The following is a 15,764-nucleotide window of genomic DNA, read 5'->3' as shown; positions in this document are numbered from 1 at the left end:
ATCTTCAAGAATAGGATATGGAAATATAGAAGTATAGATTAGCCAAATTGTTTCACCTGAGCATGACCCCAAAACAAAGGATTTATTAGCCAGCCCTACTGTTTATGATTTTGTTGTCATGGAGGACTGATTGGGATCATTGATTCAAGTTGAAAAATAAATGCTGTGCTCATGGAATGGCATGCTTTGCCAAGAGTGCAAAGCTGTCATCAAGGCAAAGGGTTGTTACCTTGAAGAATATAAAAAATATTTTGATTTGTTTAACACTTTTGGTTACTACATGATTCCTTGTGTTATTTCATAGTTTTGATGTCTTCACTATTATTCTACAATGTAGAAAATAGTAAAAATAAAGAAAAACCCTTGAATGAGTAGGTGTCCAAACGTTTGACTGGTACTGTATATATTTATAAATCCCAAAATGTAGCAACTACAGATTGCCCTTTTAAGTCTATCAAGGCGTGCAAGTTTGAGCATGTGTCCATTGGATATATTTTTTAATCAGCATTAATTAGATTGAGCAATAAAAGCCACACTTATTCCATAGGTTTGGATCCGAACTACGCAACTGTTGCAAGAGCGCATTTGTTACTGGCTGCCCACTGGTTTCAAAAACAATGACTGATAGGCAGCTTCTTGAACTTCTTGAATTCAACTATTATTGGGTTCAAATACACATTTAGATTTGTGAACAGCCATCCACAACAACCACAATCCGTAAAGTGCAAATAGCTAAATGAGAGAGCAGCAGTGTGATTCACATCAATGCGCTATGTAGATATCAATAGTAAGTGATATCCGTATCGCCGTAGACTACACCACTACTGTCATCCTTACCTCCAAACCTTAATTCAAATTGCATAATATGTGGATGCCGACAGCAGTTGCACCATTGGAAGACATTACTTGGACTGTAGCCAACAAAAGCCTATTCCTGATCTTTTCCCGCGATCCATCAAACACATTTGGTGTGTCATCATAGTGGTGGTCTCTGATTTGTGGTCAGACTCGCTCAGGTGGAACAAATTAAAATTTTCGCCTTTTTTAAATTTGAATGTCATTGAGAAAACAAAGTGTCAAATATTTTTTTCGCTAACATTCTTTCTGAATTTAAAAGTCATCCTCGAAGTAATCTAGTTTTTCAAAAGTATCGGTAATCCGATTACAATATTTTTGCTGTTAATGTAACAGATTACAGTTACCGTTTTTGTAATCCTTTACATGTAACAGATTACATGTAATCCGTTACTCCCCAACCTTGCTGGTAAAGTGGAGTTCCCCCACAGATTATCCATTATATGGCCAGTGCCCAATTTTCCTTTAGGGATGGAATTTAGGCATACGATGTTTTAACGATGCAACTTTCTTACAACGGCCGAAGATGTTAACACGCATTTCCCAAAACACTACGCAGAGAGGTTCGCTAAGTGAGTCGTTGAAAAGTGTCAATACTGATAGGATCGAAAGAAGCAGCACTGCTCTCGGATCAGCCTTCTCCCTTTCCAATTGTACCTTAATTTTTTTTATAATAACATTAGAAGATCAGCTCCTAGAGAGCTACACTATATATACAAAAGTATGTGGACACCCCTTCAAATGAGTGGATTCGGCTATTTCAGCCACACCCGTTGCTGACAAGTGTATAAATTCGAGCCCACAGCCATGAGATCTCCATAGAAAAACATTGGCAGTAGAATGGCCTTACTGAAGAGCTCAGTGACTTTCAACTTGGCACAGTCATTGGATGCCACCTTTCCAACAAGTCAGTTAGTCAAATTTCTGCCCTGCTAGAGTTGCCACAGTCAACTGTAAGTGTTGTTATTGGGAAGTGGAAACGTCTAGGAGCAACAACAGCTCAGCCACGAAGTGGTAGGCCACACAAACTCGCAGAACGGGACCGCCAAGTGCTGGAGCACGTAGCGTGTAAAAATCGTCTGTCTTCGGTTGCAACACTCACTACCGAGTTCCAAACTGCCTCTGGAAGCAATGTCAGCACAATAACTGTTCATCGGGAGCTTCATGAAATGGGTTTCATTGGCCGAGCAGCCGTACACAAGCCTAAGATCACCATGCACAATGCCAAGCATCGGCTGAAGTAATGTAAAGCTCACCGCCATTGGACTCTGGAGCAGTGGAAACGCGTTCTCTGGAGTGATGAATCACGCTTCACCATATCTGGCAGTCCGACGGACTAATCTGGCTTTGGCGGATGCCAGGAGAATGCTACCTGCCCCAATGCATAGTGCCAACTGTAAAGTTTGGCGGAGGATAAATAATGGTCCGGGGCTGTTTTTCATGGTTCGGGCTAGGCCCCTTAGTTCCAGAGAAGGGACATCTTAACGCTACAGCATACAATGACATTATAGATTATTCTGTGCTTGCAACTTTGTGGCAACAGTTTGGGGAAGGCCCTTTCTTGTTTCAGCATGGCAATGCCCCTGTGCACAAACCGAGGTTCAAACAGAAATGGTTTGTTGAGATCAGTGTGGAAGAACTTGACTGGCCTGCACAGAGCCCTGACTTCAACCCCATCGGGATGAATTGGAATGCCTACAACGGGCCCGGATTAATTGCCCAACATCCGTGCCCAACCTCACTAATGCCTTTGTGGCTGAATGGAAGTAAGTCCCCTCAGCAATATTCCAACATCTAGTGGAAATCCTTCCCAGAAGAGTGGAGACTGTGTTATAGCAGCAAATGAATGCCCAGGATTTTGGAATGAGATGTGCCGGTGTCCACATACTTTTGATCATGTATTGTTTCACCTATGGCTACAAATATTGAGGCGGCTAATGCTTAGCCTATAATAATGCACTAAATCAAGAATAGGCACATCATTGCGCACATGTTAAATATCATGAAATATTCTATATAGAGGCAAACATTTCTGACGACTGGAGACAAATAGCAAAGTAAAACAATTGTATTACCATTAAATTGAGTTCAATATCGTTCAAATATTTAGGTCTATGTAGCCTATACTGTATTCATCTTATTATTTAGCCTATTATATTAGTGACTGGAACGAGCTGCAAAAAAATACTCAAACTGGACCATTTTATCTCCATCTCTTCATTATGGACAATTACAGACAGTTGTAGCTGCTTCGCGTGATTTATTGTTGTCTCTACCGTCTTGCGTTTTGTGCTGTTGTCTGTGCCCAATAATGTTTGTACCAGGTTTTGTGCTGCTTCCATGTTGTGTTGCTGCCATGCTGTGTTGTTGTTTTAGGTCTCTCTTGTCGTGATGTGTGTTTAGTCCTATATTTTATTTTTAATCCCAGCCCCCGTCCCCGCATGAGGCATTTTGACTTCTGGTAGGCCGTCATTGTAAATAAGAATTTGTTTTTAACGTTGCCTAGTTAAATAAAAACGATATCCTTCGCTTGTTATGTTAATTAAATAACTATCCTTCGCTTGTCAGCAAAGAAATGGTCACAGAAAGACACACACCTTAATTCTGTGTATAAAGTGACGCGGAAGGGCGAAGAAGCATTAACGACGTAGGCTACTTAGCTGTTCTACGAGTGGTCTGATGCAGTCGTTAAATAACGAGCGTTTTGAATAGCAAGTTTAGTAACGCTGGTTTTGGGAAATAGCTCGGATATTTAACGACGCTCCTACGAAGGGTTCTAACGACGAACGTAAAATGCATTTGGGAAACAGGGCCTACTCTGGTGGCCACTCTAACAATTATAATACATTCCTTCAAAAATGGAAGGCAGTCGGTAGGAGGCAAGATCAGGTCGGGCCAATTGTAGCCAATGAGAGTGTGGCACAACTGTTTCCACTAGTCACCGCAGCCACAAAATCAAAATTGGCTATATCGTAAACATTCATGAAAACAAACATTTGCTTTCTGGTTTTAATTTAGGGTTAGGCATAAGGTTAGCCGTAAGGTTCGATTTAAAATCAAATTTTAAGAAGATGAATGGTAGAAATGGGCGGGGTTTATGACTTTATGGCTGTGGTAACTAGTGACAACTGGCACAACCGATATAGGCCTAAAGTGTTTTTTCTCAAAGTTGCCGGGATGTCACGTGTCCTACTTAAGTCAGTAAACTCACAACAACCTAATCATTTCGAAACATCTATTCGATCAAATAAGTAATATGTTTTGTGAACCAAATTCGACACTCTCATTGACCTCCATACAAAAACTCCTCGTTTGGTGACCATAAAAACGCCACCTCCCGGAGAAGACAGATTTTGTGCCCAGTTATCCTTCTCGCTTAGCCTCTTCCTCTCTGGTTCCCCAACACTTCGTTCTCCTCACCCGGTTTTACATTCAGTTTTCAATTATACACAGTGCACACAGAAAAAAAATTATACATATAATTTTTTTCGACTAACGGCTCCCGCCATCCATATATATCACAGCCCAACGTGCAACATTCGTAGCCTATATTGTTGCAAATTGAAGTAGTGTAACTGTTGCTATCTCAAGGCTGCATCGTTGTAACATTGTAATATTCATTTGATTCATTTGGAGTGATTTCAATAAGCTATTAGTAATTGGACATATTTTTCCTATGTTAAAATGGTTATGCTTGAATTTGACGCACTTCGAACATGTGGGCTGCCTGTTGAGATGCTAATAACGTTTCCCTGACGTTTTTGTCTGCCGTTTCAATCCCGAGGAAATGGACTCGCCTCCCATTTTTTTATTGCCCAGTGTCCTGGGAGGAAAGTAACTTGGTGTTGAAGACGACAAGGAAAAAAATAGCCTACATGAGAGGGTTGATTTAAAACGACTTGTGTCTTACACTTTTGAACTCATTAAAATTGTAGTCTATTACAGTTTTTGTTCGTGGGGCTGGATTCGATTTGTTTTACTGAATGAGCCTGATCGACAAACGGTCCGTTCTTGACAACATTCCATTTTCAAAGGTAGGTAAGAATTACATGTGCTAATTATTGCTTTATGAAAAGTTGTTAGTTATATAGAAAATCTCGGTCATATCCACACACCCGGTGCGGTCATTACCACGATTTGAAGTCCTATCGATGAATGATGTGCATTTTAAGACCCTGGCTGCTTGGCTAATCCAGCCACCTGTTTATCTAATTTTAATTTATTCTAGCACTCTCATGTTTTTTTTCGGCACGTGGTGCGCGGGTCAGCTGTTTGTTCTCTAGCAATTGCTATACCTGTTTAATTACGAATAGATAACAGTTTTTCACTCTAGTATAAACTCTATATTAAATTATCAGGCGGTAAGTACAGGGTTACGCTTTTTTTCTCCCATCTACAGGCGTTTATCCCTCATAATGGCATATGCCACTGAATCGCTCAACCTGTCTAAACTAGAGCAGTTCAGCATGTTCAGAACAGGAGGCTGTGCAAAATGGGAGCTAGGGAGACTGTTACACGGCAAGTGAACTGTGAAACCTGCCACTGGTCAGTGCTGAGGGTCATTCTATTGAGGGATACTGCGAAGACGTGATTTGGACCATCCATGCAAACCAGCAACATGATTATCGCGACGCATTGTCTATTCACAGACATAGGAGGTCAAGGATACCTGGAAGATTTATGCGTTGGGTGTGTATCCATCTGTAGCTAACCATACCTTTTTCTTTCTCGTCCGCAGTTGGAACTCCGTGAGAAATAGAGATGCGCTCATTAAAGGAAATGGGTATCACACATACATCCGGAAAACGCATCCACGCGCCACGGCTGCCTCGCATGATGTCAATATGTTTTAACAATACAAAGGATTCCTTCAAGGACCTCGATTGAGATACCGCAGATGCGCGCTTGTCATGGGTGCGTCGACTCGGTTATTTTGCTCTGCTCCATATGGTTTTGGAGCGCTTATGTAATGAGACAACCGGGAATGATTAAGTAGGACTAGCCTGCATTGATACATATCAGGACAATATGGCTGATCAGAGTAACATCCAGTCTGCTGCTTCCAAAAGCATCCGGCCGTTCAAGTCCAGCGAGGAATACCTGTATGCCATGAAGGAGGACCTGGCCGAGTGGTTTAACACGCTGTATGACCTGGATATAACGGCGGACACCTTTATGGAAGGGCTGGAGACTGGCTGTGCCCTCTGTCGGCATGCCAACAATGTGAATCGCGCAGCGCTGGACTTCCAGATGGAGTACCCGGAGGTTGCACAGTCATTGAGGATGCCAACCAAGGATGTGGTTTTTCAGTCGCGCAACGTGGTCCCTGGGTCGTTTTTGGCTCGGGATAACGTGTCCAATTTCATCAGCTGGTGTCGTCAGGAGCTCTGGATCAAGGATGTTCTGATGTTCGAAACCAACGACATAGTGGAGAAATGCAACGAGAAGAACTTTGTGCTGTGCCTGCTGGAGGTGGCGCGGCGCGGGGCCAAGTTCGGCATGCTGGCCCCGATGCTGATCCAGCTGGAGGAGGAGATCGAGGAGGAGATCCGGGACCAGGAGAACCAGGGGGAGCCCAGTCCAAGCCTACTTCCAATAAGCAGGGCTTTCGTTCGCAAGGAGAGTGTAGTTGATGAACCCGAGCCTGCCCCTTATGCACATTGGCAACAGAAACAGAGGGTGCTGTGTGACATGAGAAACTTAGATGAGTTGGTAAGTAATATCTCAGGTGTATTGATTTTCTGATATACCTAAAAGTCGTTTGGGAACGGACTGCAGTAGGCCTAGGATGCAGCAAGTTTTTATCTTCAATACATTCACCGATATTGACCAAAAACAAGTTATGAGAGAAATCAAATGTCCTAAAACAAGACCTCCCCTGCCCTTGTGCAAGATAACAATTTATGTTGTGTTCCATGGTGCCAAAGCAACCCATGGAGCAGTTGAAAGTAGGCCTAACCTACAGAAATGCTTACCCAGAGTTAAAAACATTACTGTGCCAGAAGTGAAGGGCCCGCTTTGAAAAACACATCTCCCTGACATGTTGATGTCACTACACCCTGTTCTCCTGTGTGTGTTCAAGGTGGACGCTGCCTTACTGATCTGTGTCGGCGTGTTTGCCTCCTAATTCCACAAATGATCTCACTCACAGGCTCTAAATGATATGTGGGTATCTCGTGACATTTCTCAAGGACTCCTCCAGGGTGAAATGTCAGTTCAGCCACTGCCTCTACGAGGTGGTTGGCAGCCAGCGGAGCTACTGCTCCTTGTTATTTGTTCATGTGGAACAGTGCAGCTGTTTGATAAGTATTATCATAGATGGATACATGCTGACGTTACACTTTTATACACAATCTATTATCCATTTATAACTTGATGCTTCCATTTGCATTCAGGTGGGGTGTAGTGTTTTCCCCTGGGCTGCAAAGCAGTGTTCTACCCCTCAACGTCCAGTCCCACTGGCTGGTCCACATTGCGGCCTGGCTGCCAGACTGACGTGTGTGTGTGAGCACGAGAGAGACATCGTTAGAGACAGAGAGACTAACAGGCAGACAGAGGTTAGCTGGTGGAACATGTGCTTGGGTTATGAGGGAGAGAGGAGTTAATATTTTGGTGCGGATGAGCGGAGTGAGGACAATGGCATCCTTTCACACCACAGATGAGAGAGAGAGCAGGGGAGAGACAGTCAGCAGACATACTCATGCCCACTTGGCCCTCTATAGTACTCAGATGGCCGAGCACTAATTGCTGGATCACAACCATGAACACTGGCTTCTGAGGGCATACAGAGGTACTATGTACCCAACCTCTGACCTAGTACCAGCGCCCACATACACTTACTGCCATAACCGGTTTTATACGCTATTATTACTATTTCAGACCTCTTTAATCAAGGCTAACTGCTGCTGTTCCTATGAGAATGTGCGAGGGCAAGGGGGTGAGACCTGGTGTCTTACCTTATCATTATGGTGTACAGTGTACACACCCATCCACCCACACCACTAAGAGATAGTCAGGGACATGCACTTGCTGTGTCCCATTTTCCAAGGGGCAGTATGACTCACCATGCACACTGAGTGAACTACACACATTTCTGCTACCCCGAAAGCCTCTTTCTGTCTACCTGAATAAAGTGCCTGGGTGCTGGAGGAAAACTGCCTGCATCAGCAACATGAGGCAGTTCTCTCAGTAAGAAATCAGGAGGGCACAGAAAGGGGGAGGAACACAGCATAGCAGCATTATTAGCCACAGTCCTGCATGGTATTAAAGAGTATAGCATTACAGTACTGCACTGTGTTCCTGTAAATGTGCTACAGCATCCTGTTCAAATTATTGCAGCTGGTTGAAATACATTTTGGTCGATAGCTCTCCTCATACAGTATTTAATATCTCTTTTGGAACTGACCTTGTCTGGATCATAATGATACAGAGGCAGGCCAGTCAATGTCGGCCCATATCCAGACTATATAGACCAGTAAATGAACAGAAATCTAACTTTTGTATGACTGGAGGGCTTTAGATTCAATAACGATCAACAAAGCCAGCCACTGAATCACCACTATGCAGCAATGCATCATGGGTCATCCATAACCTTAGTCACGAGTATTCTCTGCATTGCACTCGCCCTGGCATTCCCCTCTTCTCTTTTCGATATAGTAGCTTCCCTGGGGATTAGTTTCTGTGGAATTACTGGAAACCTCATTGTCTCTAATGATGAGAGATAGAGGGAGAGAAATAAAGTTGAAGGGCTTAGTGATATTTTCATTGGTCCACAGCTGTGACACCAGCAGTGTGCAGAGCAGTCATGCTTGCCTTGTGGCGTGTCAGGGGTTTTTGTCGCCCTCTTTTTCCCTTTTCTCTCCCCTATGTCTCTTGGCAAATCCATCAACTCTCCTTGAACCCTCCTTTACACTCTTTAACTTTATTGACAAATTGTTTGTCTTGACGACAGTGGTTCAGAGGGTTATCATAGGTGCAATTATCAATCACTGACACTCCACTTCTATTAATTAACGACCAGAGTCCTGGCACCCAGCACATTAAATATTGAAGGCTGTTTAGAGGAGGTGTTTAGGAAGACAGCTGAGGACAGGAGTTCTTTAACCCTGGTGATCAGCTTTGGTCTGTGGGTTAACTGACATAAACAATTTAAGTGCCGGCAGGAGTCTGGCTCAGGGATAGTTTCCTGATCACTCTTAGGATGCCATTCGGTTACATGACAGCATGTAATGTCATTTATTGCAATGGATCACTCATGACTGCACGGCCAGGCACGACTCCAACACCATCATTAAGTTTGCCCATGACACAACAGTGGTAGGCCTGATCACCGACAACGATGAGACAGCCTATAGGGAGGAGGTCAGAGACCTGACCGTGTGGTGCAAGGACAACAACCTCTCCCTCAATGTGATCAAGACAAAGAAGATGATTGTGGACTACAGGAAAAGGAGGACCGAGCACGCCCACATTCTCATCGACGGGGCTGTAGTGGAGAAGGTTGAGAGTTTCAAGTTCCTTGGTGTCCACATCACCAACAAACTAACATGGTCCAAGCACATCAAGACAGTCGTGAAGAGGGCACGACAAAACCTATTCCCCCTCAAGAGACTGAAAAGATTTGCCATGGGTCCTCAGATCCTCAAAAAGCTTTACAGCTACACCATCGAGAGCATCCTGACTGGTTGCATCACTGCCTGGTATGGCAACTTTTTGGCCTCCAACCTCAAGGCACTGCAGAGGGTAGTGCGTACGGCCCAGTACATCACCGGGGCCAAGCTTCCTGCCATCCAGGACCTCTATACCAGGCGGTGTCAGAGGAAGGCCCTAAAAAATGTCAAAGACTCCAGCCACCCTAGTCATAGACTGTTCTCTCTGCTACCACACGGCAAGCAGTACCAGAGTGCCAAGTCTAGGTCCAAGAGACTTCTAAACAGCTTCTACCCCAAGCCATAAGACTCCTAAACATCTAATCTAATTGCTACCAAGACTATTTGCACTGCCCCCCCCCCCCCCCCTTCTATGCTGCTGCTACTCTCTGTTATTATCTATGCATAGTCATTTTAATAACTCTACCTACATGTACATATTACCTCGACAACTGGTGCCCCTGCACATTGACTCTGTACCGGTACCCCCTATATATAGCCCCGCTATTGTTATTTACTGCTGCTCTTTACTTATTTGTTATTTTTATCCCTTGTGTTATTACTCTATACTACACTTAGTCATTAGGTATGGGCTTATGTATAGGTGAGAAATATGATTCAGGGTCACATTTTAAAATAGGCCAATGTAGTTTTTAGACAGTGAGCAGTCAACCTCTTTCTGCCCTGACTGCAGGTCGGCTAGCGTCTCCAGGATGTGTGATGAAACCCCAGATAGGTGTCATATCTCAGGGAAAAGCTGAAGTGTATCTGTTGTCTGAGGGCGACTCAGTTCCTCTGTTTGTTTTCCTGGTTACCACTAAGCCCTGATGTAAATACCCCAGGTTGATTCCCACTGCCCTGTCACTCAGCTCTTACTCATCTCGCGCACACACACACACACACACACACACACACACACACACACACACACACACACACACACACACACACACACACACACACACACACACACACACACACACACACACACACACACACACACACACACACACACACACACACGTCTTTCTACTGAAGTTTGAGGAACCAGTGTCATGCTATCCTGAAAATTCCCCCACCCACCAACCCTCAGTTCCTACCTCTAGTGGGGCCTACAGATAAGCAGCCATTCATAATCTCAACTCCCTGAATGTTCCATTTGACCCTATTCCTGCAGGTGTGCCTTGATACAATGAGACAGGCAGCTGCTGGCTTGTGTATACAGTCCAAACGACTTTTATCCTTTGACATTAGAGGATTTTCTCAACTATGAACCATCCCATATTTACCTACCTCCTCCAGAGACTATGATAATGATAAGTCCCAAAACTGTCTAGATCCCTTCAGAATCCAATGGCAATAAGACATGCCAAACTAACTACACAAACACCCTTTTCTGTGTGTTTTCTTGGCCCTGCAGTGTGTTGTTCTCTCAGCTGTGGGCTTGGAGAGCATTCAGGCCTTGAGGTTAGTGGCCTACGTACAACAATGATACAGGCTCATGAACAACAATGAATACATAAAACATACTCGGCCACGAATGCACATGCACAGCTTTTAATGCGTATGCACATTCACATGCTACAGGCAGGCTTCACACACACATATAGGCACACACACATTTGCCGGCCAGCATGCAGCCTCAAAGACAATAACAGCAGACCCTAGGAGCTCTGCCTCAGGTCTCAAAGGATGCTGCTCTCTCCCTCCATCTATCTCATACTTTCAGACAAAATGTTTCATGTGTCTTCACCCTCAGACTCCAAGACTCAGTCATTCATTTAATAAATGCTCAACAACCCCCACAGCCCCCATCCCATCCTCCACATACTTCCCTTGGGGACGATAAGGCAATGCTTTATTGGTGGCAGAGGAGATGAGAAGGAAGAGACTGCCAGTGTTGCCAACACTGTAAACTATGGCTGTCATCTCACAGTGAGATGGAATGATTGGCCCTGATGGTGTGGGTGTCGACACAGGAAGAGGAGCAGGCACCAAGAGGGTGAGTGGGAGGCGGGGTGACGTGGGCTATATGTCTTCTGTGAACACTCTGCCCCATTAACCTTATGGTCCAATTCATGTACTCAGAAAACAGAGAGAAACACAATAACAGATAGTATGCCTGGAGTGTCTTTACTGTACACTCTGCTATAGCCGACTGTAATGGATTTTACACACAGGGATAGATGGAGTGTGTGTGTGTGTGTGTGTGTGTGTGTGTGTGTGTGTGTGTGTGTGTGTGTGTGTGTGTGTGTGTGTGTGTGTGTGTGTGTGTGTGTGTGTGTGTGTGTGTGTGTGTGTGTGTGTGTGTGTGTGTGTGTGTGTGTGTGTGTGTGTGTGAGTGTGTGTGAGTGCGTGAGAGGGAAAGTAGGTCATCATGGCTGGCAGTGTCAGGCTCATGGGCTTTGCTAGGGGAGCATAACTCAGTGTTTCTGTTTGCAGCGTCACACACACACTTCTTGGGAGAGTTTTCTACATTAGGTCAGTGGACGGACTAACTGGGCGCTAAATGTTTTAGCATTTTATGATTATTTATTAGTCCAGCTGACTAATACAGAACAGACCTCTCTCACTCTCTCCCCTCCGCTCTCCATCATGTGGCAGGAAACAGACCAATGGGCTGACTTCACAGATTGTTGTCAGTTCTATTTCATTATTGCAATGTCTAGCTAGGTTTACATTGGAGAACTGTGCTTGTGCACATGCTTAATGTCATGTGTGTTTTTGTTTGGGTGAGTAGTCTTGTTTTGTGCGCCCCCCCCACCCCCAGCTGAGCCCTGCCTGGAGTCTCAGGTGTAGACTGGCGGAATCAGGAATCACTGTCTATAGCCAGTCACTCATATAACATTGGCAGACCACAATTAGACTACAGACTGATGATAAAACAACAAGGCAACAGTAAACATGTTGTCCCCCACTAATGATACACACACATTTCAGTTCATTACTAAATCTCCCGCCTTGGGCCAATCAGTGCCATTTTGTAAAAGCCGGATCTCTATGGCAGACGCATTCACCCAGGTTTCGTCCGGTGCTGTCTGAGATATCATGTGTGACTAACGAAAGGACGGATGGACAGAGACCGTTCCACAGTCCCCTCCCCGATATCATCGTGGGGGACAATAAAGCACTCTTCCATCATGTGATATGGACGGAGATGAGGATTGTCTGGTGTCTCGTCATGATGATCCGAACAGCTCACCAGCTCAAAAATCCTTCCTTTCATTTAATTTTGAACTGGAAATGACCCTAACCCTGTTTCTGAAATCATCAGTTTCTCCTAAAGTCAGATATGTCCTTTGGATAGCAATGTGATGTGTTAAAATGGAGGCAGTCCAATGTTATCACGGCTGGTTTACCTCAAACCCCTCCTCCCCCAACCCTTGTCAAATCTCTGAGTAGACACGTGTTTTTCATTTAGTCACACAGCACTAAGCAGAAGAGTGGTCATGTGGTCAAAAAATAGGTTTCCAGAAAAACAACACTTCCTTTAAATTATAAGTGGGGTGTCCCACATTTTCCCCCTTGAGCAAGGTTACTAATATGATTTGCCTTACTGAAATACAGAGTGGTTTATTGTTTAGAAAAGATAGCTCACTTTTGCGAAGGCTGCAGCATCAACAAAGAAACTAAATACATCTAATTATAACTGTACTCTTCATTTCTAAGTAACAGTGTTGCCATTCTATCCATAGTCCCTAAGTAAATGTTCTTGGTTTTAGTTGACATTCTCATTTATCTGGATAACCCGGGCGGTTGGTCCCTGTTCTCACCATCCTCAGCTGGTCTAGCCTGTTGGTGTAGGATGTAGTAGGGAGTGTTCTTACGAGCACCCGCATGATCCATCCAACAATGCTGCTGCCCCCGGGTGATGGTTCAACTGCACCCTTTCATCACCGTAAACCTGTCCTGAGTCCCGCCAATTTCGGTGCTAGGAGAAAAAATGCTGGCTGAGTAGGCCAATGACATTTTCTTTGTTTTGACCCACGACTGTTTGTCTTTTGAGACAAGGTGATTGAATAAGATTTAGTGGTTTCTGCATCCAGTGTTTTTAGGATGTGGCCTAAATGAGAGGCTAAAGCAGTAATCCCCCCTGAAGTTCCAGATATGCTCCTCCGTTCCAATCTACTCCCTGTGGCCTAGATTCAATTTCAAGAAGCTTCCATCGCTCATCTGATTGTATGGTTTGTGTTGAGACGTGCCCAGTCATTTCTAGAGATCCCCACCATGAAGCAGAGGCTGGGACAGTCATCCTTTTATTGCAAAAGCAGCTTAGCACATTGTGGCTAAGGGAACACAACTAAACTGATTCAAAACTCAGCCAGATTAACTGGCATTTCACAACCGTCATGCCAATAACTGCTACATTCCAAAAATATTACATGAAGAGGGATCTTTGACATACACAAATCACTCACTCACCACCAATCCAATTTCCTCTGTGTGTCCCAATGATGTACAGTGTCTATGGTGTGTTCCTGGGGGTTGGAAAAGCCTCACCCCTCACCTTAACTCCTCCATGGCCTACCCTCCACTCTCCTCCGTCCCTATGTAGGACAGGAAGGAAGGCAATAAAGAGTTGATTACCTTAATCTCTGTTGGAGGCAGAGAATCAGAGACCACGAGTATGGTGTGTGGACTCCATTATCAAAGGGAAATTTAAAAACATATCCTGCAAATACACCCTGCTTCAAGGCAAACCCAGGAACACTAATTAATCTGAGTTTCACAACACTGTCTCTCGTTGTACATTGATCACAGCAGTGTTGTGTTTTCATACCATCCCTACAGATACATGTGAACATTCTCCAGCTGATCTTGAGATGATTACAGTAAATTCCTTCCTAGTATAGATAGCGGTGTACTGTGAGACTGTCTGAATCTAACTGCAGATGTAGGGCCTTGGTTCTTTCTCTGTCTCGCTCTCTCTCTCACACACACGTCACAGCTCTTCGGGCACGTTCCCCATGTGACCGACACCCATCCATAATTCATCCCCTAGCTCTCTCTCACAGCGCTCCAGTTCCACATGCTTCCTGCGTGACCTCGCGTTTTCCCTCCCTCAGCACTGTTCCACATCAGTGTTTTAGTCTCACGCTCTTGTGTGTGTTTGAGTGATTCTCTGAGCTTGTTGTGTTGTACAAGGTCAGTTGTTGTTTAGACACAGCAGTCACCAAAATGTGATTTGGGATGATGCAATTAGATTCCACAACGCTTATATGAAATAGTTAACTGATATTTAAACAAAGCTCAATGGTGTCATTGATTGCAATGTCTCAGACCATGTGTCTTTGAGGGATCTTTTTGTAACAGGGTTGATATTTTCACTGTATATTTACAACCCTCAACTTTATGACCTCAGCCCAAAGGGGTTGTGGGAGGTGTCTTCTGGGGCTGGAAGGAGAGACAGCTGAAAGGCTGTACTAAAGAAAGAAAAAAGAAAACAAACTGTCTGTTAAAAAAAGGAAGGATCAGGCTGTGTGTTTCTGTAACCAGGGGGATATTTCCATTAACTCACTGGCTGGGGTTTTTCCAAACAGGGTTTGTCCACATAGTGAAAGAACGACTGAGAGACTAAAAGGAGACTTGGAGAGCAAGCAGAGCAGAAAAGGGCAGTGAAAGAAATAAATGACAGACAGAGAAAGACTCTGTGAGACTGAGGGACGATAGAAAGAGATGAAGAGGGACTGATAGACTAGCAGATGGAGAAGGAGAGAGTGGGAGAAAGAAAACAGGAAACAGAATTCAGTAGAGAGAGAGAGAGAGAAGGCAGTGGGAGGCTAATGATTTAGTATGTAGTAATGGGGAGACAGGTGAGACGTAGAGACTTAACACTGATTCCTCCCTCACTTTAATTAGTAGGGGGAATAAAGACAGCTATTTTAGGAAAATAACAAGGTCCCTCCCTAATCTCTTGAATAAGCCATAATCTGGAAAATGAGCCAGTCATAACCTGCAACACTGATGCTGCATCTAGCTAATATACTTTATATGGATGGTATACTGTCTTCTTCAATGGATACCTGGCTAGGTCTCATTTCATCTATGTTGATCTAATTCAATTTCTCTTCATCTTATTTATTTTCTTAGTGTGATTAATTCCTTGAGCGACTACTGAGAGCCTTTCTCTTGTTTCTCTAATGTGTTTAGACTGGACATGTGCTCCTGTCTATACAGTACATATGGAGTACAGCAGTCCCCGTTTGTTTGTCCTTGCTCAGCTCGCCTCTCTTTGTCCTCTGTGATGTTGTCGGTCTCTCT

General features: G+C 44.2%; 1 protein-coding gene across 1 annotated transcript in view; it reads left to right on the top strand.

Moving 5' to 3' along the window:
• The first annotated feature begins 5,883 nt into the window (after positions 1–5,883).
• LOC120051270 (GAS2-like protein 2A) overlaps positions 5,884–15,764 on the top strand; it is a 43,348-nt gene continuing 33,467 nt past the window's right edge. Inside the window, exon 1 of the mRNA XM_038998044.1 lies at positions 5,884–6,567. Within this exon, the coding sequence (XP_038853972.1) occupies positions 5,884–6,567 (684 nt within the window). The remainder of the gene's footprint in view (positions 6,568–15,764) is intronic.

This window comes from Salvelinus namaycush, chromosome 1, assembly GCF_016432855.1.
Source record: "Salvelinus namaycush isolate Seneca chromosome 1, SaNama_1.0, whole genome shotgun sequence".
Taxonomy (NCBI): domain Eukaryota; kingdom Metazoa; phylum Chordata; class Actinopteri; order Salmoniformes; family Salmonidae; genus Salvelinus; species Salvelinus namaycush.
Note: the sequence above shows the minus strand (reverse complement) of the source record. Positions and strands in the feature narration are given on the sequence as shown.